The sequence below is a fragment of the Microtus pennsylvanicus genome, chromosome 13 (assembly GCF_037038515.1).
Source record: "Microtus pennsylvanicus isolate mMicPen1 chromosome 13, mMicPen1.hap1, whole genome shotgun sequence".
NCBI lineage: Eukaryota > Metazoa > Chordata > Mammalia > Rodentia > Cricetidae > Microtus > Microtus pennsylvanicus.
In genome coordinates this window covers 4,730,668-4,756,073 of record NC_134591.1, presented here as the reverse complement: position 1 = coordinate 4,756,073, position 25,406 = coordinate 4,730,668, and the positions used below count along the sequence as shown (strand labels likewise).

Genomic DNA, 25,406 nt, shown 5'->3' with positions numbered 1-25,406 from the left:
TCCCCCATGCTTTCTGCCTCAAGCAGTAAAAAGAACAGGGTAAGGAACTGAATACAAATGCATGGCCCGGAGAAACAAAGACAGCAGCAACAGCAATAAAACAAACTGAGCTTCTTTTTTCCATTGCATCAATTTCCTTAGTGTCCCTTGAAAGCTTTATGTTGAACGGAGAGCAGGTTATTGTACAGAATTTAAAGTCTACAACAAGGGCAAATGATCACCCTGCTATCTCACCTTCTGTATAGCAGCCAGGTGACATTTATAATAGCATATATCCCACTGGAAGGGGGAAGGGATATTGTAAATGTTGAGAGGAGAGAGAGAGGGAGAGAGAGAGAGAAAGAGAGAGAGACAGAGAGACAGAGGAGAGAGCTAGAAACAGCAGCAGACTTTCAACAAGTATTTGTGGAATGAATACATGGCTAAACTAGAGAATCCCTGACATGCACGTTCCTACTGAGACTTTGGAAGTTTTCTTTAGACTTTACCTTAGGATGAAGGATCGAGAACTGAGACACAAGTAGGGACTGGTTTGCAGTGGACCTTACACTAAGCAGTCTGTTTTCAACATCTAACCCCATCTTCTCCTGCCAAAGAGGAACTGAGCATTTTGGATTCATCAATATACGTGATGACAGATTTAGAAATCTGTCTGCCCATCAAGAACACTTGATGAAATGGACAAGGCCAACCTTCCCAAACTGAGTCTTTACAAGGTGAAACTTTCTCCTTGTTGGGAGGAAGTAATCTTAGTTTCAAGACTGCGAGGCACATGGACAGGCAATTCATCAGCCTTATAGAGACTTATTGTTCAGTTTTTAATCTGTATTGAATGTCAAAATAAAATACTTTGTCCCTGAATCCCTAAAGAATATGATAAAGACCTTGTTGAGGTAGGCAGGCATTGTTTCACCCACCACAGCTTTGAAGGCAAAGTCTGGAGACATGAGACAATTTTCACTAAAATATAGACCAACGCTAGGGTGGAGCTACTGTGGAAAGTTCCTAGGCATGAAGTGGCACTCCGGGTTTGAGCTAGCTAATGATCTGATTCTGCTTATTTGTTAATGTTATACATGGTCTTTTGCCTTTCTATATCTCATGCTAACTTTTGGGAACTCAAGAGTCTGGACCAGACATTCCTAAGTGATGGGATCATGAAAAACTAAAAGTTGTCAATGTAGAAAGGGGAGTAGTATGGGGAAGGCTGTAATGCTATGGGAGATGAGAGGGAAAAGGGAGCATCCCAATGTGCTTCTTAAAAGATCTTTCTCTATTTTTATTTAGGCATATACACCTGCATGACTTTATTTGCACTGCCTGCCTGCAGAAGGCCAGGGGCATTGAATCCTGTGCCACCAGACTCCTAAGTGCTTGTGAGCCATCTAACATGGGTTTTGGAAACCCCAGGCCTCAGTAAGAGCAGTCAGAGCTCTTAGATCTTACATGAGAAGCCGTCTCTCTAGGCTCACAATGCATGGGCTTAGAGATATACAAACATGAAACTTCCAGAAACAAATTTAAATTAAGTTTTCAAATACACAAAATTAGTATGGTCGAAGCCATTTTCTGAAGCTTCTTGGGAAAATATTCTGTAGGGAAAGAGTTAAAAATCATCCTTGAGGGCCGGGCGGTGGTGGCGCACGCCTTTAATCCCAGCACTCGGGAGTCAGAGGCAGGTGGATCTCTGTGAGTTCGAGACCAGCCTGGTCTACAGAGCTAGTTCCAGGACAGGCTCCAAAGCCGCAGAGAAACCCTATCTCGAAAAACCAAAGAAAAAAAAATACTCCTTGGGCTCCTAATAATTGTGATTCCTAGTGAGTCTGGCCCCACTAGAATATTAAATTATGGGAACAAAATTGAATGTCACCTTTGACCAGTTTCAATATTACTTCTGGGGCATCTTTAGATCTTCTCACAGTTTCCATTGGTATGGACAAAGGAGTCTGAGAAGTTCTGGAAATTAGCAAGATTCTACCCCAGAAAAGAAAAGGTACAAACTGCCTATGCATGGAGCGGTGGAGAATTTTGGTTCCTAGGTGATAGACTTGACTTAGGATACAATGAAGAAACAAATCATTTCAATGTGTGCTTCTCCGCACTAGACTACCTTCCAAAGGAGGGGTGGGATCTCTGAGCATGGCTGGGATTTCAGAGATTTTGTTCAGTACAATAGTTACTACTTTTTTCTATTTCTTTGAAAACAAGAAAAAAATAGTATTTTTAAGCTGTTCTGTTTATTTAAGAATGAATCTAAGCACAACAAACTTGGTGTCACATAATAACTCATCCAGGCAAACACAACAGCAAAAAAGATGCCAAAGTGTGTAATCTTTGGATTCAAATAATAGTGTCTTGGAACAGGGCAATTAGTAGTGGATTAAGACCCAATAGTTTAAATGCTGGAAGGTTGGGGGCTTCCTTGGGGAGGATGTGTTGAGCTGTTTCATCTGGAACAGAAATATCTTAACCTGACTCTTCCTTTCTTTTAAAAATTCGCATCAAGGCCACATCACTGCCCTCATTTAGTTTTCTTCAGACCAAGACTTTGTTTATAGCTTCTTCAACTGGATCAGCTTGCCCAGAATACAATAGACAGGGTGCTGAGGGCTGCTACAGGGCCCTCCCACCTGCCAAGCAGCTTCACGTGTGGAATCTGAGGAGCTCATGCTGGCGTCTGCTTTCTTCAAGGGCTGATCACAAGCCAGCATGAACCTGAAATCCCTTTCCCTGCCCTACAGTGACAGCTGGGCGTCCTCTAGCAACCTGAACAAAATAGAAACGGAAGGAACCCTCGGTGCACTGCCTATGTCTCCTTCGATTTGGCCTGTAATCTCACACTGGACTTTCCACCTCCAGCTCCCTCTCAGTCGGTGTGACTCTAAAGGGCGAATTTCACTGTGTTTGGAATATTTAATTGATGTCTACAGTGTTTCAAAATCTTCATGTAGCTTTCAACTCCTTTCCTAGTCCAGCCCAGAATCCTTGTTTAACCTAAGTTCCAGCCACATCTCTCTCCTTCTTTTCCTTCATTCCTCAGAGCATCCACTCCTATCTCTTCAGCCTGAAAGCCGGTTCTTCAGCCTGAAAGCCAGTTCTTCAGTCTGCATCTCCACCATGAAGACTTTCTCCAGTGTCTCCAGCATAGGGACGCCGGCCTGCTGCTCTAGTACATTTCTGTATTTCCAGTTTTAACCAGCTCTTATTTCCAGGCATATTATTCATTTCTTACAAACCATCAGGAACGGTACAGTCTACCTAAGTTTTCAATATTTAAAAATAATTTTCCTTAATTCAAAGTCTTTAAATAAATAAAAACACAGAAACTAAGATTTCATCTATTATTATTATTATTACTTTTCCTACCTTACATCTCTTAAGAAAATTTATTGAGAGGAATCTGTGTATATCCCTTCTACTTTTTCTTCCTGTAATTCATTCTTCATTTGTCTCAGTTCTGGCTTCTGTACTTAACTAGAGTAGTCAGGCCCCTAGCAACCTCAGTGGTACTGAACTAATTATGAGATCAATATCTTCGCTTGATTTTCTCAAGGCACGTGAAAGTGTGACTCCACTCTTTCCACTTGAATCTCTCATCTCCTCTTTCTTCTCCTCCCCTCGGCTCCTCTCTGCCATGTTACACCCTCCTCCATGCCACCATGCCATCCTAGCCCCTTCTATCACATGGCATCTCTCACATACCTTCATGTACAGTCTCTTAGATTCACTTTACAGTAAGCATTTCCAGACTGCATAGCTAGGTCTGGAAACATTGAATTCTTCTAAATTCTCTCATCTATCTTAAAACTTAAATAATAATAAAAAAAATTCTACCAATGAATTGTATTCACATATATGGATCTAGATACTTCTCTGAGTTCCAGTGGCCAATAGTGGGATTTCTTCCAAACGTCTATTTAAATGCACACCACAGGAACAACAAGAACATTAGTTTAACCCCTGGTCCCTTTCTCCAATCAAGCACATCAACAACCATGCCACAGAGGAGAAATCCCAACCCTCTCTGTTGTCTCACCTATTTGTCTTTTTACCCCACCTTGCACATCCCATCCAGGCCATCAACACATCCTTTGGCTCCTTTGCCTGCAGATATTCCAAATAGATGCGACCTGTCCCATTGCCACCATCCTGGTCCATCATTTTTCAAGTGCCACTTTTGGATATTTCCTTGCCACCCTTCCCTTCAGACATAGTTATGATGCTTACCTAGAAACAATACACTTCCACATGCAATGTCTCAGGGGGTTCTCACTTTATCCTACACAACAAAATGAAGAATTTGTATCGTGACCTACCAGTCATCTTGATGCGACTGTCTCACTATTATCCCTGTTCATCTACCCAGCCAAACACCCACATACCCATCCATCTACTCTTTCTCCGTCTACCCATTCATCACCCATCCATCCATCCATCCATCCACATAGATTGACAGCTGTCCATTCAAAAAGTTTTTATTTTCATTGCATTAGAAGCTTAAACTTCTAACAAATTTGTGTTTGTTTTCCTGCTCTTTTTGTGACCTCTTCAGTGAGGAGTCAACTCAAAGAACAGCACTATTTACATATAGTACGTGCTCATTCCCAAGTGGTTGAATCCCTTCACAGCATTTATTATACATCAGGAAACTCAAAGTTTGGAGTTTGGGGTGTAGATCATTGGTACTATGTTCACCTGCCATGTGTGAAGCCTTGGTTTGATGACCCACAGGACCACACAAAAATATTTTAAAGAATATTTTTTATGTGTTACTATTCTGTGCATCCTTCTAAGCTTCATAGAAATGCATGTTTTATTTTTAGAATCTATAAAATTGCCTGATCATACTATGTGGTTACTATTTAATAATAAATAGATGTTATTATTTATACATCTTGATTCTGAGATAGCGCTAGACTGGCTCCAGCTTACTCAAATCATGTCCCTGATACTTAGGATAATGTCAGTCTTATAGGAGAAACCTAGTAAATGATTAATAAAGCTCTTGTGGAGTTTTATAATTGCCATAATCAATTATCTAAAATTGTCTCAGTGATCCATGTGTAATCTTGGGAAACCTGTAATCTCAGCACTTAGAAGGCCAAATGAAAAGGACCATGAATTTGAGTCCTTCATGAGTGCATTAGCTTGGCTTCTGTTGATGTGATAACCTATTCTGACCAAGAGCAAAAGGGGAATGGCTTCTTTGACTTATACTTCAGATCACAGCCTATCATTGAGGTATGTCAGGGTAGAAACTCAAGACAAAGCTTAGAGGAAGGACTGGAAGCAGAGACGGATGCTTCTTTCTGGCTTGTTTCTTGGCTCATACTTAGGTCGCTTTGATGATACAGTCCAGCCCCACCTGCCAAAGGATGGTACTGTCCACAGTGGGCTAAGCACTCCTACACCAATAACAAATTAAGAAAATGTGCCTGACAGGCAGTATTGGCACACACCTTTAATTCTAGCACTTGGGAGGCAGAGGCAGGAGGATATCTGTGAGTTCGAAGCCAACCTGGTCTACAGAGTAAGTTTCAGGACAGCCAGAACTGTTTCACAGAGAAACCCTGTCTGGAAAAGCCAGATAGATAGATAGCTATTTAGACAGACAGACAGACAGAGAGACAGAATGATATTTAGATAGATAGATATTTAGATGGATAGATTGATAAAAAGAACATATGCCCACAGACATGCCCACAGGCCAATATGATGGAAGGAATTCCTCAACTGAGATTCCCTCCTCCTGGAAAAGTCTAGGTTTTGTCAAGCTAACAAAAACTCTGATACTTAGTTATAATGAGAGACACTGCCTACAATAAAAACAACATCAACAAAAAATAAACAAACTGAACACCAAACCTGATTTTGAATTATTCCAACAGGTTATTCTACATAAAGACTTTAATGCAAGTTTTAAATAAAGGTCTAGTACACATTCTGGGATATATTAATCATAACAGTGCAACTCTGTAACTAACTCATTACAAGGTCCCTTTGTTTCACCTTATGTCCTAAACACTGCTTTATTTTCTGCCTTTTGCAACTTTGAAAAGAAATAGAATGGCTGGATAGAAAAGAGAATATATATTGTGCTGAAATTTAATAAAGGGAATTAGCAATCTTCTGAATTAGAATTGAAGGTATGTTGATATTACCTTGAATTTAGTATATTTATTAAATGGCCTGAAAAGATTGCAGCACAGATAGAGACCTGAATATAAAGACAACAAATCCAAGAAGCCCGAATAATCAAAGCCCCAAATAATTTTTCTATCTAGGTCTCTTTGGAGCTCCAATTACATCTCATGATACGAAAGGGTGGGAACAATTAATACCATATGAATTATTAGTGGCAATGAAATAGATGTGAGCACAAGAACAAATGATGTCTAAGATCCCAAGACCTCTAAAATCAGCAACAGGAAATAACAAAATAAAATTTGACTTAGAGAATCCAAGTTAATAAATGGGGGGAGGGGGCTAAACATTGATATGCAAAAAGACAGCATACTATAAATAGATTCTAAGTGTTTTGGATATGAAAGGAAAGGAATGGAAAGAAAAAGAAAGGAAAGGAAAGGAAAGGAAAGGAAAGGAAAGGAAAGGAAAGGGAAGGGAAGGGAAGGGAAGGGAAGGGAAGGGAAGGGAAGGGAAGGGAAGGAAAGGAAAGGAAAGGAAAGGAAAGGAAAGGAAAGGAAAGGAAAGGAAAGGGAAGGGAAGGGGAGAAGAAAGGAAGAAGTCTACAGAAAAAGAAAGAGGAAGGAAAGAAGAAAAGAAAGGAGAGAGGGAGGTAGGGAGGAAGGAAGGAAAAGAGGAAGGGAGGAAGGAAGGGATCAGGGAGAGAGGGAGGAAGGCAGGAAGGAAGGACAAAGGACAGGTTCTTTTCTTTCTGGGCTTCAGTCTTTTCTTCTGGCTAGTAAACAAGTTAGGTTAAATAACTTCACAATCTTCAAATATTGCTCTAAAATTTTCTTGGATCTTTATTCCTTTAATCTTTTAATCCTCAAGCCTGCATTTTTCAGTCTGAAATGGAAGACTGGAAAGTAAAATCCTTGAAAACTGTGAGCACTGAACTTTTTTTGAAAGACATGGAAGAGGGCATTAATGAAACACATATCCTGTGCCAGAAATCAAAATTCCAATTTCAACTTTGCTCTAAATTATTCTTTGGCATCTAATAACTTATACCATCCTTCCACTACTCTCTCTGTTTTCTTTGATATTTACTCTTTAAGGCAACTTTACTTTTCTTATCCATTTTGTGAAGTGACTGGAAAGATCTGATACAATAATACACAGAAAATACTAGAAGGTGTCAATATTCTTTTTTTTTTTTTTTTTTTTTTTTTTTTTTGGTTTTTCGAGACAGGGTTTCTCTGTGGTTTTGGAGCCTGTCCTGGAACTAGCTCTGTAGACCAGGCTGGTCTCGAACTCACAGAGATCCGCCTGCCTCTGCCTCCCAAGTGCTGAGGTGTCAATATTCTTAAGTAATGTTTTCACCTTTTTTTATTTCAGGTACATACCTGAACTCACCTCCCAAATCACCAAATCTCTTTTCATTTCTTTACTTATGACTTACCATGACCATTTACCTGTTTAATGAAGGGTTATCCAAACAAATTCCCCAAACACAATTCTAAGCTCTCCTAAGGCTTCTGTTTACCACTAATCTACTCCTCTCAGAACATTAGCTTGTCTGTTCAAATATTTATCTGATTGTTTTTTCTAAATGAGAGCAGCCATTTCATGAAAGCAGAGGACGGGTAGTTTTGTCACCATTGTGTTCAGATTCTAGACACAGAAGACCATCTGTAAATACATGCACACTGAATAAACAAAGGTCTGTGCTGCAAATGCCTTCAGTAACTAACATAGCCCATGTACAGCCCGCTCACAAATGCAGCAACTGAGATTCAGAATAGTTAAGTACAGCACAGTTAATTGATGGAGACTGGATGGAAGCTTCACCTCAGTCCTTGGCATCCATGTATTGAAGGAGTCTGAAATGTTCAGGTGGAAGTCCTCCCCCCTGGGAGTTGCCTCAGTTCAGACTTTGCCTCTGAGAAAGCCTGCCAAATGATGATCCCTCTCCAGAGATGCTCAAGACCACTCCCACAGGGTATTTAAACAGCTCCCAGAAAACAAACACATGGTGTTCTGTCTTCCTTTCCCATCTCCTCTCTGGGGGGCTGGAAAGCCACCTGGGAGCGTTTGCATCGAGGAAAGCTAGTTGTTTGTCTTTTTTTTTCTAATTCAGTTTAAGTTGGTCTAATTCGCATTATTGTATTGGTGGAGAGGTTTATTGGGGTGCAAAAACTTTTCAGAAGCCAAGGGTCCTGACTGGTTAGTGAAGAACCATTATTATTACATAAAGACTGAGAAAATGCAATGTTTGATAATCCTGAGAACTTCATGTATATGAGCATAATGGAAGACCATGCATGTAAATAAAAATATATACATGTATGTGTATCTTTCTCAATCCAGTAAAACTCGGAACCCATCATTCTGTTACAGCAGCCTGGAGATTCCAACCAAGGAATTTGGATAAACTTATGTTATGTGTACCAGTGGGCCAAGGACTGGAGGATGAGTCAGGGCACCACATGAAACCAAGCCAGTAACCATACTCTGGCAAGGCTGGTCATGACTAAGGTACTGCTGTGTACTGGGTTCTTGGTAGGGTTCCCATGCAGTAGCCAGAGTGACAACATGGGTGACTCCCATCCTGAGCCCTGATTGGTCTGGCTCCACACAAAGTCCATCCTCCTGCCATATGGTTCAGAAAAATCCAAAAGAATGAGGCATTCAAGACACAGCGTCCTCCATTTCCAATTCAGCGAGACACATTGTCGTGCTTGCAAGATCGGGAGACAGGAAACAAGCAGATCACCTTTGGGTAAGTTTGTTCTTTCTTTTATGTGATAATGAGGATAATATTTAGACCTTGGAATAGGATTTTATGTCAATTAGAATCTGTATGCTTTTTAATTTGTGTTGTTTTACTGCATTTTGTTCTTAAAAAAGTGTGTGTGTGTGTGTGTGTGTGTGTCTTTCCACTCTCCTAAAATGAAAAGGGAAAGAGACAAGAGGGAGTGAGAAGAAAGGAGGACAATGGTCCTAAATCTAATGAGTTAACTGGAACATTTGGACATAGAAATCAAAACCATGACACGGTTTGATCAGGTATAGAAAGGGTCATCATGACTTTTCTTATTCAAAACAGCTTTCAAGAATCTGTGGTAGCTCTGAGGTCAGTCTCCACTGACTGAAAGAGGGGTTTACCCATACAAAAACTAGGGATTGAAAATGGCGTTGCTAGCTATCAATCCCAGAACACTAGCCAGTGATGTCCTCTTGTATTTAGCTGGATGAATCGTGCCTTAAAAGATGAACTCTGGGCCACAAGGAGCTGCACTACAGTCAGAAAGTGGGATCTAGTATAAGCATCATGAACCAAGCAGTTCTCGTTCGGGAATAAAATATCTAATCTGAAAAGAAGGGAGCTCCAAGGGACATGGGAGAATACTTTCTTTCAATCTTCAGTGGGTCTGAAAATGTAATCAGCTGCTTCAGATCCTGAATTATATGCACCTACTCTTTTCTGACAGACTTAATGACAATTGCCAGGTGTGATCTTGTCCCTAGCTATTTCTACAGCTTCCTCACCGCTAACGCATTCTATTTTCTGATGGAGGCAGATTGCTAGTGAGGTTGCTCCTTGAGGGAACCGTGCCCACCCTCACACCCCCCCCCCTCATGCAGGGAGGGACTTTGTCTAATGTCCCAGGTGTTTTCCTTATGACTAACCTCATTTAGTTTTAATTCATAGATTAATCATGCATACCTTCTGGAAACCCTATCTGTCATTCCTTCCCTAGGAAGGCTAGTTGCTGTTCCTTGCTGTATTACTATAGCATCATCTACTTGGCCAGTTAAAGTCGCATTTAGTGTATTTGCTAAGTAAAGAAGAGGATGGTTTGCCAAGTGCTAGACTCTTAATTAAATGTTTCAAATACCTACAATTACCTAATCCTTGTAGGTCTTTTTGTAGTTAGTGTTGTCATTGTCCAAAAGGTAGAAAGCAACTGAGGTTTGAAGACACTAAGTAAGAGAGTTGCAGGATCAAGACTCAAATCTACACTAGTTCGATTCTAAAAACAACCGTTCTGTATGCTCATTCTGTACATGTCACATCCTTGTGAAACAGCTGTGAATACAGAGGAGGGTCTTCTGCAATGGGTTGCCCTGTTTCTTTCTGGGGCGCCCCATGACTTTGGGTCACTTGAGGGCTCAGAAGTCTAAGGCAGCAGGGGGCACATCTTTGGAATGGCCAGCACCCTTCAGTTCCATCCAAGGCCTTTCCTTGTCAGGAAAATGGTGAAATAATGACTAACCTTACAGATGTTAGAAAAACAAAATGATAAGACAAATTAAAAACACCCATCCCCAAAATCTAGCATTTGGAAGAAAATCTCCAGTAACCTTGGTTTCCCTGAAGGAAACACTTAACATCTACTACCTTGTGCTGCGCTTAAAGTAAGGAGGCTCATTGACTTCAGTTTGGCTAAATGTTTTCATTTTCAAAAAGAGGAATCTAAGTTTTTGTTGGCAAATGAATGAAGGTGCTGGGCCCAGCCTGCAGGCCCAGAGTCCATTAGGAAATTTACAAGGCGAGCTGGGGCCTTCAGCTCAAGCACTCCCTTCAGACACAGTACTTACAAAGCCATCAATTTCCTTAACAAAGAGCATTGGCTTAAATGCCCCTTAAAGCAGCGCTATTTACAGAGTTACCCACTTCCTTCTGAATTCTCTGCCTAGGGGGTGGCACGCCTGCTGTTCTTTCCAGCCACCAGGTAATTAGGTTTTGTACCCCAAAGGAAGCTAGCCTAGGATTGTGCTTGATACTCAAAAGCCGCACAATTTGGGGTTATCTAAGAGTCTTACAGGTAATGGAAATAACCACTCGATTCACCTAAAGTTCTCAAAAATATGGAGTACTGTCAGCAGAGGTGAGAATGAGAGGCTTATGGGCACCCGACTCCTTCTTACATGAAAATAAAATAAGGGTCAAAAAGGCCTTAATGACAGATATTACAAAAATTTGGGGGACTTCCTGGAAAATAGCTTAGTAACAATCCCACTGTGTGGATGAGTAGTCCCCACTACTCTTTCACAGAACTGGGAAAGGAACACACATATCACACTTCGGGGATCACCCTGTCTCAGAACCAGCTGATTTCCTCTTTAGATAAGAAGAAAGCCTCCATCCAAGCCACAGTCTGTTGGACTTTGAAGATCTTTGACGCCTGGATTCCTAAGACATAAAGTTGTCTCATGAAAAATATATCCTTCTTTAATCCATTTATTTCTTGTTTACTAAGCCTACAAATTATAAGCCAGTTTCTAGTGAGTGGAGGGAGGTGCTGTATGTAAATTTTGACCCCATTGTATTTTGCTCTGGGATGTCTGGTGAACGTATGGGAGGGACCAGCAGCTCAATGTTACATTATCTTGAGAAAAATTGCCTTAGGAGTCAACAACTAGGCTGTATCTCTCCAGGAAGCAATTGGTGGTGGGGAGGACCTTGCCAGGAAAGGGGATGCTGTTAGCCAATGAGATGCTAGAGAAACAAAACAAAAAACATAGATGTACAAAACAAAATAGGATACTAGAACCTAGCCTGTAAATGACTACATCAGACCATGAAGGTCTTGACTTGATTATGATTAAATCACTGGTTCTCAAAGATTGGCTGTGCCCCACCTGCAATTTTGGCTGCAAAATCGTTCTATACTGCCTGTATTAGGAAACAGCATCCATGCCTTTATTCTGAGAAGCTGTTATGACCTACTTTTGTTTCCAAGTGTTATTATGACAATCTTGATATGATTACCATGCTATGTTCTGCTTCTGTAACCTATCTGTTTACCTACCAGATCTCCTTATTGGAAAACTCCTTACCCCTGAACTAGCAAAACCCTTATCACACCCACTGACCTCATGAACTCCACGTTAGGGGGAGAAAGCTGTGTACAAGATTTTTTTTAAAAAAAGGCTTGCTTTAATTAATTACTTGCTTTAATTAATTTGGCCATAATGATTTATTCTGTGTTTTTTCTCCTTGAATCTTTGGGATTACCATTTTCCTCAAAGGCAATGCAAAGCCACTGTGGACAGGGCCAAATCAGATGTTTATTCTAGGAGAATTGCTTTCTCACCATATCAGGGGACAGACTAAGACTGGACAAATTGGGGAACTTGGAACATGCGGGAGCTCTCTTGTCACACTCTCTTTACACAGATAGGCTATATGATGTTAAAATTAGCCTATAGGAGACACATCATTAATTTAAAAGGACTTAATAGAAAAATCATAGAACTAACTTAATTAATATAATTGCATTAAGAACCTATCCTCTGTATTATTATGACTACCGCAAAGGGCCTTGGGGTAAGCAACGGTGAGTTTAGGCTGTGGGGAGAGATGGATGTGGAGTAAAATACACATTTTCAAATTAAAGTTGGGATAGCAAATTGTTGGGATATAAGTAAAGATAAAGGTGGTAAGAATGAGTTTTTTTTCCAAAATTCTTGTTTAAATGTTTGATTAGTTAGTAGGGCCAACAGAGGCTTGGGGAGAAAGCTGGCCAAGTACATGTGCTGAGTGTAAAAGGGAATCTCCAGTCCAGGCAGAGAAGCTAGATTTGTGAGTGGGCAGGAAAAGGGAAAGGCTGGGCAGTAGTTCCCCGGTAGAGAGTTAGCCTCAAACATGCACGGAGGGAGAGCAGTGTGGGAATCCTCGGTTCTGAAGGGATGACTCTGGCCTAGACGAAAGGGAGAACCGACGCTGCTGTGGACTTCAGAAAGACATCTGTACCAAAATGCACAGAGAAGTGAGGAAAACCAGAAAAGGCTAGCCAAGTGTAGCCAGAAGCATACTCAGAATATTGTCTTTAATCGTGCTGTTTAATCAAAAGCCCTCTATGACCTCCTTGTATGATGCATGATTCTCAAACTTGTTTGCTATCTCCCAAGGATAGGGTATTCTCTTCTTGTGAATAAGGACACCACTGTTTTAGTACCATAATGATCAGTACGTATTGATCAGTTTCTGGTCCATGCAGTGGCAGCAAGGTATTCAGGCTTCACAGCACAGGACAGCGTGGTGAGAGTTGCTCCATACACGAGCATCGCACACATTCATTGGGTGCATGAAAGGAGAGATGATACAACCCTCTGAGGTTAGGGACCATGCTCCCATTTCTCACATGGGGAAAGATGCTAAGGGACTGGAGGAAGTGAGGGCTCCAGGCTTCAGGTCCCAGCAGCCAATTATCCTGCCTGTTGATAAGTTCTCTTGACAGAAGGGAATAGAGACAAACAGACAGAAAAGCTGGGGATTCAAGCAGTTCACCCAACATTTTCCACAGTAATGAGGCTGAGCACAAGTTATTTGAGCGATTTTGGACTGCTGAATGCAGGGACAGCTCTTGCCAGGGTCTTCACATTCCTGCCAATAGCAGTTGATAGCTTCATTTAAACTTATGGATAAGTTGGGCGGGCTTTCTGACTAGTGTTGAGAGGTAAAATCACTCTGTTTTCTCATCAGGTTGGCTTGCCAAAAGTACTTTGTTGGCCCTTGAAGAGCATCCTACTCAGAGAGGTTGATGCCTTAAAATATTACTCCAGTCTGCTGTGCTTCTACCTAGAAACAATGCTTGCTACAAGACCAGAAAGCCCCAGCCAGGCCTCTAGTGGCCCTGGATTAGGCTCCATCAGGGCTAGTCTATTTGGGGTCCCTACAAAAGGACTCGTCCTCATTTCTGACTTTCAAGCTGCATAGAGCAACTCTTGTCATCTGAGCCCATTGCTTAGAAATCTGCCCTACACTCACCCACTCCAACCATACGCTTTTCGGGACTCTGAGGAGTCTTTCCCATCCATCCCACCATACTGTCACTGGTGAAGCTTCACTGGGAAGGTCCATATGTAGCACAGAAACTTGACATGCAGCAGGTGCTGCAAGTGGACAAACCCCTGTGTGAGATCCTCAGGGTCACTTGGAGCTGTTGGCTGCTGCACAAGGGAAAACAGGGGCAACTTGAAGTCGAGCACAGTTGCAGATGCACAGGGCTCTTTATCTTTCTGTCCAGCAAGTTAAAATAAAAACCTTTTCTGATTATTATAATTTCAGATTTGTTTTTTGCTAATTTCTCTTTAAACCTTAACCAATGGCAACTTAGAGAAAGTGGCCTTTCAGTTGCTTCCTGTGTTAAGCATTTAATGAACTGTAAATAAACATGTCAGATGGTGTTTCTTAAAGAGACCTAGGCATACTTTGTTATGAGAGTCTCCACTGCTTCTTGCATCGCTTCCCCTTCCCCTTATCTGTTCGCTGTTAGACTCTTCAGTTCCCATATTACACATTTTATTAGGTAATCCTAAAGATAAAAATGTAACAAAAAATAAGTTTCTCAGCTCCTGAGTCACACTTTCAAAACTAAAATCCCTTACTGGTGAAAGAAAACCTTGAATAAATTATTGAACATCTCTGTGTCTTGATTTCTTTACACAGATGAGCTATATGATGTTAAAATTAATTATTAATTTAAAAGGACTTAATAGAAAAAATTATAGAACTAACTTAATTAATATAATTGCATAAAGAATCTATCTTCTGTATTATTATGACTACAGCCAAGGCAGGTAAGACAGGCAAGCTCTATCTGAAGGACTGGCATTCTCATGGAAGGAATCTGGGAGCACTTCTTTTGTCCCTGGAGCAGATTTTATGTTCAAATCTCAACTTCACTACTTAGAAACACCTACTTCCAACCAACTTCTTTGTCTGTGAGGAACAGGAAAGGAGGCCGGTGCATGTGTGGCAGCCAGCCTGGCTCAGGGGGCACACGGAAAGGTTCATTCCTCTGGGGGTCATTTCTCAGCTCCATAAATATCGGCTGAATTGCTCACGCATTTGGGAGCTCTGCCGTGTCATCGAGAAAGAGGTCATCACAATGCTTGTCTCCAGGAGCACTGTCAATGCCGCTGGAAAAGTGACATGAGTGGAGACATCGGTGTTGGGCTACAGGTAGGGTAGGGCACAGATGCTGTCTGAACCTTTGAAAAGTGAAGCCATATGGGCTCAGGGGACCATTGCTTCCAGACACAAAGTGTCCCATGCTTCAGCTTAACAGAGCTTCGAGCTGCAAGATGGGGACACAGAAGTGATTTTCTGCTCAAAGATGAAGGACACGGGCGTGTAATTACAAATGTTAGGATGGGTAAAAGGAAGGGCTCTTTCTCTCTCCCTGTCTCCCTCTGTCTTACTCTCCCCTATTCCTTTCTCCCCTTTTCTACCCTCTCTCTATTTTTACACTTAAGAGCCACCGTCTTTCTCTGCAGCAGCCATCTGTGACCAGCATCTTCAGGACAGTGACAGATAGTATCTACCTGACCTTGTGGGCCACAGAGGGCTTCCATTGCCCACACCATAGCCCTCCTTTGTGGTGGCAGTATATTATCAAAGGGGCCTACATATGTTTCAATAGGACTTTATTGCCTAAACCTGTAATGGGTTGGCTTTGACCTTAGGCAATGATTTACTGATCCAGGGACTACTGTGAGCAGCACAGAGCACAGGGTACACAGATTGGCCACCTTCTCATTTCTTCAGGCTATAACAGTGCTCACAGGCCTTGCAAAGCTACGTCCCCAGTTTTCCTTGTAATCTACCATGCTGACCCTCTTTTCATACTACAAAAGCTCTCTCTTGCCCTGAGTGCTAAGTAATCTGAACTCCTAGCAGTAGTGACTTTGAAATCACTGTCAGGGACATTTCTCAGTCCTCCCTGGTCTGCCTTACATGCTGCTGCTTCTTTGAAACTAGCATAGAGCTTGACAAACAAAAGGTACAGTTAACAGAAAGTGAGGGAAGAAAGGGTGAAATCCAGTAGGCAGTTTGTACCCTTCAGCCCGGGTCGGTGCGCACATGTTGGAGCTAGCGTCTGCCCTTTTCTACACAGTGAAGTTTGCACATCACCTCGACTGCCCATCCATCATTTTATTTTAAGAACATTACTTTTGTCTCCAAAAAAGAAAAGGAGGATACAATTAGGACTATATTCCTCCCTTGCTTAATATTTCAATTTCCCTCAGGGTACTCCCTTCAAGTAGAGATCACAGCTCATGAATATTAAATATCTATTCCAACTCAACAGAAGACAGCCACCACCCAGAAAAAGGCCTTGCTACCAGTCCAGAGACTTTTTCCCTCTTCAAGTTTACCTAAGCTATAAGTGTATGGATACACTTCAAGGCAGATGGATTTCTGGTCCCTTTTAGTACCATAAGGAAGTCCTTGTTCTTAACTGCCCAGATTCACCTGCCAGGACTCTGGAGGGCTGCCCTTCAAAAGCACACATCAAAGTCTGGTCTCAATTCCTTACATTTAAGAAAGCTTCAAGTGGGTTCCCTGGTCCTGACCCCTTCCTGAGAGTCAGCAAAAAGACTCAGGGCTAAGGGCTAGAATTCCTCCCTGCTGGAATCAGAGGCCTCCTGTTTCTTTCACTCCAGTTCAGTCTCTTTGTGGGGCAGGCCTCCCAGGTTTATAAACAGGGTAGTGGGCCTTGGTCTGTGGCAGCTAGGCAGTTTGATCCTAAGGAATACTGACTTGAGAACTTTGAATGTACTCCTCAGACCTCCCGCTGGAAGACTCAGATCTTTGGTCCTGCCCACACCTCAGTCTTCCGCCCCATTGCCTCCTTTTCCTGCTCTTTTGTGCCCTCAGTGACCCCATTTGACCTTCAGAGTGAAAGGAATTCCTTTCTCCTCCCAGAGCCCTTGTCTTAAAACTGCACCATTTAAAAACAATAACAGCCGGGGATTTTGATTCTAGAAGTTAGACTCCAGAGCCCTTGGGGTCCATCTAACTCATCCGCATTCCTTGACGCTGCGTGTCAAGGCCTAGATACTCTGTAAGAGGTACCAGCCACAGTAATTTAGTGTCAGGATTCAAAGATCTGGCTCAGAAGCAGTCCTGCCTTAGACACACCATCTGCTTCTGCACCAGCCAGTTCTGAGATACAGAGGAAGGAAGGAGAAGAGGAGTCCACAAGATGATGATCAGTACTCCAGACATTTATGGTCTTGATAATGGTGTCTGTTTTCCAGAAGAGGAAACTAAGCATCAGCATTGGGAGAGAGGTGCCCCATGATGACATAGAGAAAAGCTCCCCTGTGTAACCACAACAATGGGACCCAACCCAGTGCTATTTTACCCTATGTTAGATATTAGAAAGCAGTGAGGCTAATGTGGAGGGATGAGAGAGAAGGCTTGGGAAAAGATGGCCCTATCACACCATCACTGAAGAAATGGGCTTTATGCAGAGAGGTTTTATGTTTTTGTTTTGATTTGGCTTTTTCGTGGTTGTAAACATGTCATGGCAAAGACATAAGAAAGATACATGTTCAATTTCCCTCATTCCAGGACTCAGTGGTATCAAACAGAAATGCCAGGAAATACCTTCCTGCTCTGCAAGACTATATCCAGGTTTTGGCCAAAATCTTCAGTCTGTTCTCAGACCTTCCTAGTGAGATGACTTTGGACAGCTCCCTCAAACTTGACTTAGTGCCTCTTGATTTTCTGGTCAGTAAGATGTGTACTGCTACTCTAGAAGGCTAAAGGCTATCATATTTTTCAGAAAGTTTCTTAGCATGATAGAGTTAGGCATCTGACAAATGGAGCCCCGCCTTGACTGCCTGTCACAAATTCACTTCTTCTGATTCTAGCTGTACTACCATGGGCAGTGTGCATAATATTTCAGATTCACAGTTTTATCCTCTACCAAACAAGGTGATGACTATAGTGGTTTTAGATGTTATATAGTTTCTGAGAACATTGATGCAACTTTTGAATGAACCGTTTAATAAAAAAAGTAATGAGCACTGACATTCTACCAGGTGTCACCAGTTGAAATGGTGAACATAAATGAACTGTTTTCTACTTGTTTGTCATGCCTTGGGCTCGAACTCGTGGTAAACTAATCCCCTTCCCCAGGTCAATACGCATGTGTGGCTTTCATAGCATCTCTAAGAAGTAGCAATAACTAACATATTACTGATGAAAATGGAGACGTAGGTTTACAGTGTCTGCACCAGGATTTCACCCAGGGGCCGTGTTGGTACCTACAATGCCACGACGCTATGTGTTCTCTGCGAGTGCTGCGCACACCCAAAGGGAGTCCATCACCACTGTTATTCTTTCTGTCCCTGCCCTAGCCACGCCCACTCCTTTTTAACCTCTGACCTCGCCAGCCATTGCTCTCTCTCCCTGTTCTCTCTCCCGGTGTACATATGGCTTTGCCTCCTCTCTTTTCTCCTTTTCTCCCTTTCCTCCCTCTCCCTCTCCCTCTCTTCCCTCTCCCTCTCCCTCCCTCTCCTCCCTCTCCCTCTCCCTCTCCTCCCTCTCTCTCTCCCTCTCTTCCCTCTCCCTCTCCTCCCTCTCCCTCTCCCTCTCCTTCTCTTTCTGTAATAAATATGTTACTTTTATGCCCATCTTTTGTGTCTATGTGTCTGTTACCCGCCACTGCCTGCACGGCCCGTGCCCTCCCGCTGGTGGGAAACTGTAGCTGCTTGCTTGGGTGCCTGACTCTGGAGCTGCTGCCCGGCACCTCTGGGGACCCACCGGAGTTTGCTGCTGCTCTGTGAGCCCGCTGGGCTGGGGGAACCCCCCATATTTTTAGGAATAAGAACCACCATGCCCTTGCAATTCATATCTTTTTTTTCTTCTTTCTTTTTTTCTTTCTTTTTTTTTTTTTTTTCAAATAAAGGACTGTCTTTAAGCCAAGGAAAACGTTGTTTCAAGAAAATCTTTTAGGGGAAAGTAGGTACTTTTCCTTATACAGACAAGTGCGAGTGGATCTAGGCAACTGGGAAAGTCTAATTTTGATTCTTAAATTTACTTTTTTCTAAGGTGAGAGATGGATTTGCCCATTATGATTAGACATTGTTAGAAAGAAAACTACTAACTGAAGCTGCTCCCAGCAGAGCTCACTCCCCTGTCTCCATCCCCACTGGCCAAAGAGACTGTTTTCTAAACTCTTAGTCACTGTTGTTCTAAATTCTCCTCCTAATATTCACCAAGGAGACACAAAGATTCATCTTCTTGTTTTCCTTTCTCGCCTTGGCTCAGTGAGGCCAGGACAGTCTGACAGAGGGGCCACGGGCTAGGTGACCCCCTGCCCTCCCAGCAACTGGTGGCAAGGCAGATTGATCTTCAGCTCCTAGCCCTTATCTACCTCCCAGAGAAGGGGGGGCCCTGGGCTGTAGGGAGTGCTAATTGAGTTACTGACCCGGGCTCTAACACAGGGGTGCAGATGCCCTGTCAGGAATGAGAGACAAAGTGATGCTGAAAGCTGCGGGGAGAGGGGGAGGAGCTTGATGGAAGAGAGCAGGACGCAGTGGGGGTGCCTGCAGTCCTGGGAGGTAGGATGTGGGAGTCTCCATGACTTTGTTTTTCCTTGACTATATGTCAACATTAAGTAAGGCTTAAGTCTCCTGGAGCCTTAAATAGCTACTAGCGAAGCTAGGATTGCTCAGCATTAGGTGGTTAATGAAAACATAAAGAGTCTTTCACGAAGGGAAAAACTGAGGTTCCAACGTGCTTCACGGGGTGCACCACTAAACTGGGACCTGGACTGGCCTATCCGAGACGACCCTGAAACATGCCGGGTGGGAGATGAAGATGCCCAAGATGGAAAAGCTTAAGAGCCTTTCTGAAGGGAACATGTTTCCAGGTTTGCCTCAAGATATATGACTAAGTACAAACCCTTTGGAGGATCCTGCACATTCTGTCTGACTAATTTGACCATTACCTTCCCTCCTTCAGCTTTTATCAGTAGCCTGTCTGTGGTTTATGAGTCAGCGCCTTCCCGAGGAATCCCCACTGCTGCTGAACAATGCCTCCAGCCAGCGCCTGCTGGGGGAGTTATCACTTCACTGATACCATGGTCTTTAAAGGAAACCCCAGGCCTGGTGTGTGTTATAGTTCTAAAAGGCGGAAAGAGGACAAGATAATTTCCACATTGCAAAAGGGATGTAATCGGTATTACTCAAGAGGTCTTGTGGGCGGTATTTGTTTTAATAAGAAACTTATTATGTGCTGGGGGACTGGGGCACCGAGGGTGGGAAAGTGGGAAAGGGAAGTCACCAGAGTGTTGCACAATAACACATTGGCACCTTGGGAATACTTCCGGATGTGTGGGCTTCTGAAAAGTGAAGGGGAATGCCCCCATAAATCTGTCACCCACTCTCCCACCGCTGTCACTGGCCCAGGGAAAACAGTCCTTCTAAAGGGCCTGTGATAACAGTGGCAGCAGAGGAGGAGAAGGAACAGGAGGGGAATGATGACAAGAACTAAGAGGAAGACAGGAGGTGATGGAAGAGGAAAAATCAGGAATGAAAAGCAGAAGGAAGGAAGGAAGGAAGGAAAAAGAAAGAAGGAAGAAAAATATTTCCAGTGGCAGAGTTCCAGAGGGAAAAAGCAGGGTCTTTTATTCAGTCTGGAGGTAGAACCATATCTCCGCAAGCTTGGGTCAGCTGAAACAACATGAAAAAAATCTCAGATCTCACATGAGGAATAAGAGCCACACATACTCATATTAAATAAAACTGCACAGTATAGGGCTATCCCACTGCGAGTCTCCCCGCAAGGACTATTGCAGTTGACATGTCTTCCACAAAACCAGAGGGAAGCCTCTTCAGGAAATGCTACTGAACGTCCTCCTACGTTGTGAGGATATTTTTCAGTTAGGATTTTTAGGCATAATCAATTTTGGTTAGCTTAGACAAAATAAACAAAATAAGCCAGCTATTTGAAATACCCAGTATCTGATGGAGGGCTTTCTTGGAGAAATGTAAACTAGGAATTGTATGCCCTACAGGCCAATTTTCAGGCAGAAGATTTGGCGTTGGGAAGAACTAACACACCTGTTCCTGTGTCTCCTTAGTTGGGATGCTAGATGCTGTCTCTAGTACTTTGGATACTGTCACTTCCTACATCTTCAACAGAATCGATTCCATAGTGGCTTCCAAATCCAAGTTGGGTATTTCTTGTCTGTTGATAGAAGGTAAATCTAGGCTGTGAGCCCCACATGAGCTGGAGTGACTTAGGGAAGAACCTTGGATATTCAACTATTCTAATGAGGATTGGGCTCTACCTCATTGGGAGAATGATTCTGATTCCTTAAGTCTAGAAAGAGGATACAGATGTCAGAGGTGAGCCTTAGGTCTTTGACATTTTCTGGATGAGAATACCAAATCCTAGTCAGCATTGTATATCCAAGCTGTGGTGTGAACCCAAGTCATTTTCACAGAGGTCCATTTTCTTGTTCACTATTCTTGACACACACAATAATAAGAACGTCCACATCAACAAAGCCCTCAGCAAAACTCCAGTCTCACCTCTCTGAGTCATTAAAGCTAGTGTACATGTGTGTGTACGTGTGTGTGTGTGTGTGTGTGTGTGTGCAAATTTCCCTCTTAATATTTGAGATGTTTTTCTTAAAAGGAAGTTTTTCAGACTCAAGCTTTAGAGTTTGTGTTGGAATAAAATCTCTGAGATCTGGTATCTTAGGAAGCATTCCATGCTGCCCGGAATGCCTGTATGTCTGTAAGAGTCTATTATGGAATCTAAACGAGCAGTCAGGGTACCGCTGATATCTTTACTCTAACACAGACATGACTCAAAGTAAAAATGAAAGACTTCCTTTCATATCATCTATGTATTCCACTCCATTACATTATTACGTGAATTGTTTCATAATGATAAAGTCCCCATCAACCTCCAAAGCTCTTTAAATCAGAACTGATGAGTGACCTTTCTTACATGTAACTTGCACAGTAAGTATATCCTCAGATCTGGTTTTAAACTTGACTTAGCCCTGTGTGCCTATCTTCTGCATCAAGCATCCTGACTTGTTTTGTGAAAGTGATTCATAGAAAAGGTACCCAGAGAATAATGGTTTACAAATATGCCTGACATAGAAAAGATGGCCATCAAATACTCCCCCCAACAGAACACTTAGGACCTAGTAAAGAAGATGAACTGAGTCTCATCTTCTCGACAACATCCTTTCCTTTGGTTTTAATTCTTCACAAATGTTAAAGAGCACAATTTGAAAACTGATAATCCTGAATCTTTACTCAAAGCAGAAGAAAAAGTGTTGCCCAAAAAGGAAAACAGATTCTAGATTCACCACTTAGTGCTACTTCTAGAAGAGTCTCTCAATCCTACTACTCTATATCTAAAATTCAGTTCAGTTTCTGATAAGTGGTTGATAACACCCTAATTTCCATGCACTCTTTGCACCAGGTTATAGCAACCAAAAGAATCAAAATTCTGATGCACAGTTCAGCAAGTGAAAATCTTTGTAGCTAAAGGGACAGATACTGTTTAGAGTTCTCTGGGGCACAGGATCTTTCTTTCACCCACTCTCCTCTGATGTGTCCGGGAAGCTTTCAGACTTCAGAATGTGAGTGAATGTGGTTCCTGAAATATACAAATCCTAGTTCTGGTCTGTGGACCACAGTTTACTGACCCTTGCCTGAAAGCGGCTTTCCAGTCATTGTGTATTGTTGACTAGTTCTAGAGAACAGTATAAGAACCTTAGATATCAAGCATCTATTTTAGGGGATCCGTGCTGAACACCCTGCCTTCACCAGAACCTACTGTCTTCCAGGGAGCTCTAAAGTGACATTCACAAAAGTAAGATAGATAAGTATTTTTTGGTATAGATTGGGATTAGTGATACTTGGCAAAGGTGAGGTTTGGGTTTGAGTAAAGTTTATAATTCAGCCACACACACTGGAAACCATCTAGTAGAAGGACCAATTCTCAGAGATCCTTACCTAATCGTTTCCATTTAGAGGAAGTGGACATAGGTCCAAACCTGCTCAACCTTATGCATGTCTTTAACACTCGATCTAGAGCTTGACTCTTGATTTTAGTTCATGCTCCCTGTTGCCATACCACTAGGCAAGTTAGTAATCAAGTTTTCACAACAGGCTACACCCAGCGCCTGGGAGAAAAACTTCTGCGATTAAAAAAAGAAAACAAGGAAAAGTTCTGCCTAGAAACTGTCAAGTCCTTCCTCATTCAGTGTCTTCTTTTTTGGAACCACACTCGTTTGCAGAGCATGTCCATGGTGTTGCTCAGCTCCGACTTGGTGCAGGAGATAGATAGTAGGTGCACCAGAGTGGTGTTGAGAATGAACCGACAGTAAATGACGCATTTCTCTTATGCTCATGGACCTCAGTCTACAAGGAGACAGAGCAGGCTTTAATGCACTGCAGATGCAAAGATGCGATGACATCTCTTCCCCACAGTCCTCCTGGAAGACGGCCTTTCAGTGAGAAATCTTCCCACCGAGGTTTTCAACCCTTCTGGAGCTGCCCAGTCCCTTTCAGATAGTGCACCTCTGTCCTTTGTACTTGCAAATGAATTGTGATTGGTTTTCACCTCCAGCCCAAGGGATTAGCGAGAGGACCTTTGATCTTCAGGTATCGATTTGCATCTTAAAGGAAGCATGATCTCATCTGGGCCAGCTCGAAATTCCATCCCTGCCCCCACCCCCTGTCTGTTTACCAGCCCTGGGGCTGGACAGGGCCTCCCAAGTGGGGCTGAAACAACAAGATAGGCCAGACTCCTTGAGAAGGCAGAGGAAAACACTTTTCCCACCCGACTTGTTTAAAGGTGGGGAAAAGAGGATTGCATTCAAAGCATAGACTGGGCTGTTATACATCCTGCCCTGCAGATCCCTGAGACTGCGCAGTTTGGATCTGAAGCAAGCACCCAGGCAGCAGGTAGACCCCCAGGTGGAGAGCGTGAGCAGAGACGTGAGAATCACACACAATCAAGGTCAAGACATTCTTCAGTCTCTGCTGGTCAGTGTGATTCACAACACATTTTGACTTCTGATTTTTCCCACCTCTAAAGAATAAAAAACTTACACATGATATAGCCATCTTGGACAATTGGTGTGAAGGAAACCAGCAATGTTTGTAAGGTAAAGGGTCATAAAAATATCACCTGTCATTGCCATCATCTTGAGCTCTTGAGGACAGCAATATTTGCCCTCTGTCTTACTGTGTTTTTCAACTTCTGTGTTCGTACTGTTTATGATTGTGTATGTCACATGGGAGATACTTAATAAATGTGAACTGAAATGAGTGATTTTATTTACTCATAATTGTTATTATAGTTGAACAACCAGCCAAGGACAACTACATGACAAAGACTCACCGACACAGTTGAAGGAGACTTCTTGCTGGCAGAAAAGGGAGCAGCCATCACCATTGATCTTATTCATGTCATCACACTCTTCCCCTTGGCCCCTGCACAATGGAAATAGAAGGGGATATCCCGGGTCAGTTTCAGAACTGAGGCTAAATGCAGAAAGGTATTACAGGGATCCTGGAACTTCTGTTTGATCTCATGCAAGTCTCTTTCCCTGAATTCTGGTTCCACATCAAAATGAAATCAACAAAAGGAATGGATTTATAAAAGATGATTACTTTAGTCTTAGCTGTGTTTTTATGACAAAGGACAATTCTGCTTCACAACTGACCACTATGTTGACATTTCTTTTTTACATATATGTGAAGCATGATTAGTAAAAACTCAGAGAGAAACTCAGGTTCAACCTGAAGGCCAGAAAAGCAAAACAGTCAGCCACTGGCTCTTACCTCTACTTCAGTTCAGAATGGCGATCCTGCCTCCAGGAATCTCAGAATGAAACTGTGTGCGAGCTGTTTCCCCCATCATACATTCCTCTCCAGGGCTGGGATGAAAGGCGTGCGCCACTACCGCCTGATTTCAATGGCAAGCTAGTGTGGTTACAGTTACTGGGAATAAAGGCGCGAGTCATTGTGGCTACTTAAGGTGTGTGTCATTACTGCCTGGTTTGTAAGACTGACCAGTGTTGCTACTTTACTTTTCTGTTCCTCAGCCAAGTTTTATTTATTAAAATACAGATAAAATGCCACTACATGGCATGCTGTGTATTATGTGTCTGCATGCGTACACACATGCCTATGAATACCTGTATATGCACACATGTGTGCAGATCCGTATGTACGTGGATGCACATGTATGTGGAAGCAAGGTGTGTTGTTGCTGTCAAGAACATTGTCCAGTCAGTTTTTGATTCAGACTGGCCTGGAGTTCACTAGGTAGGCTGGGTTCACTGAACAGCAGCCTAGGGATCCAATTGTTTGACCTCTGCTGTGCTGAGGTTATAAGCAAGCAGCAGTACTCTTTTGTTTGTAAAGTGGGTTCTGGCGATCAGCTCAGGGCCTTATGCTAACAATGCAAACACTTTAGCATTGAGTAAAATCTT

General features: G+C 42.6%; 1 protein-coding gene across 1 annotated transcript in view; it reads right to left on the bottom strand.

Annotated features, from left to right (window-relative positions):
* The window catches only part of Pappa (pappalysin 1), a 237,896-nt gene that overhangs the window by 99,283 nt on the left and 113,207 nt on the right, over nt 1-25,406 (bottom strand). The window contains exon 9 of the mRNA XM_075945577.1: nt 24,311-24,402. Coding sequence (XP_075801692.1) covers nt 24,311-24,402 — 92 coding nt within the window. The remainder of the gene's footprint in view (nt 1-24,310; nt 24,403-25,406) is intronic.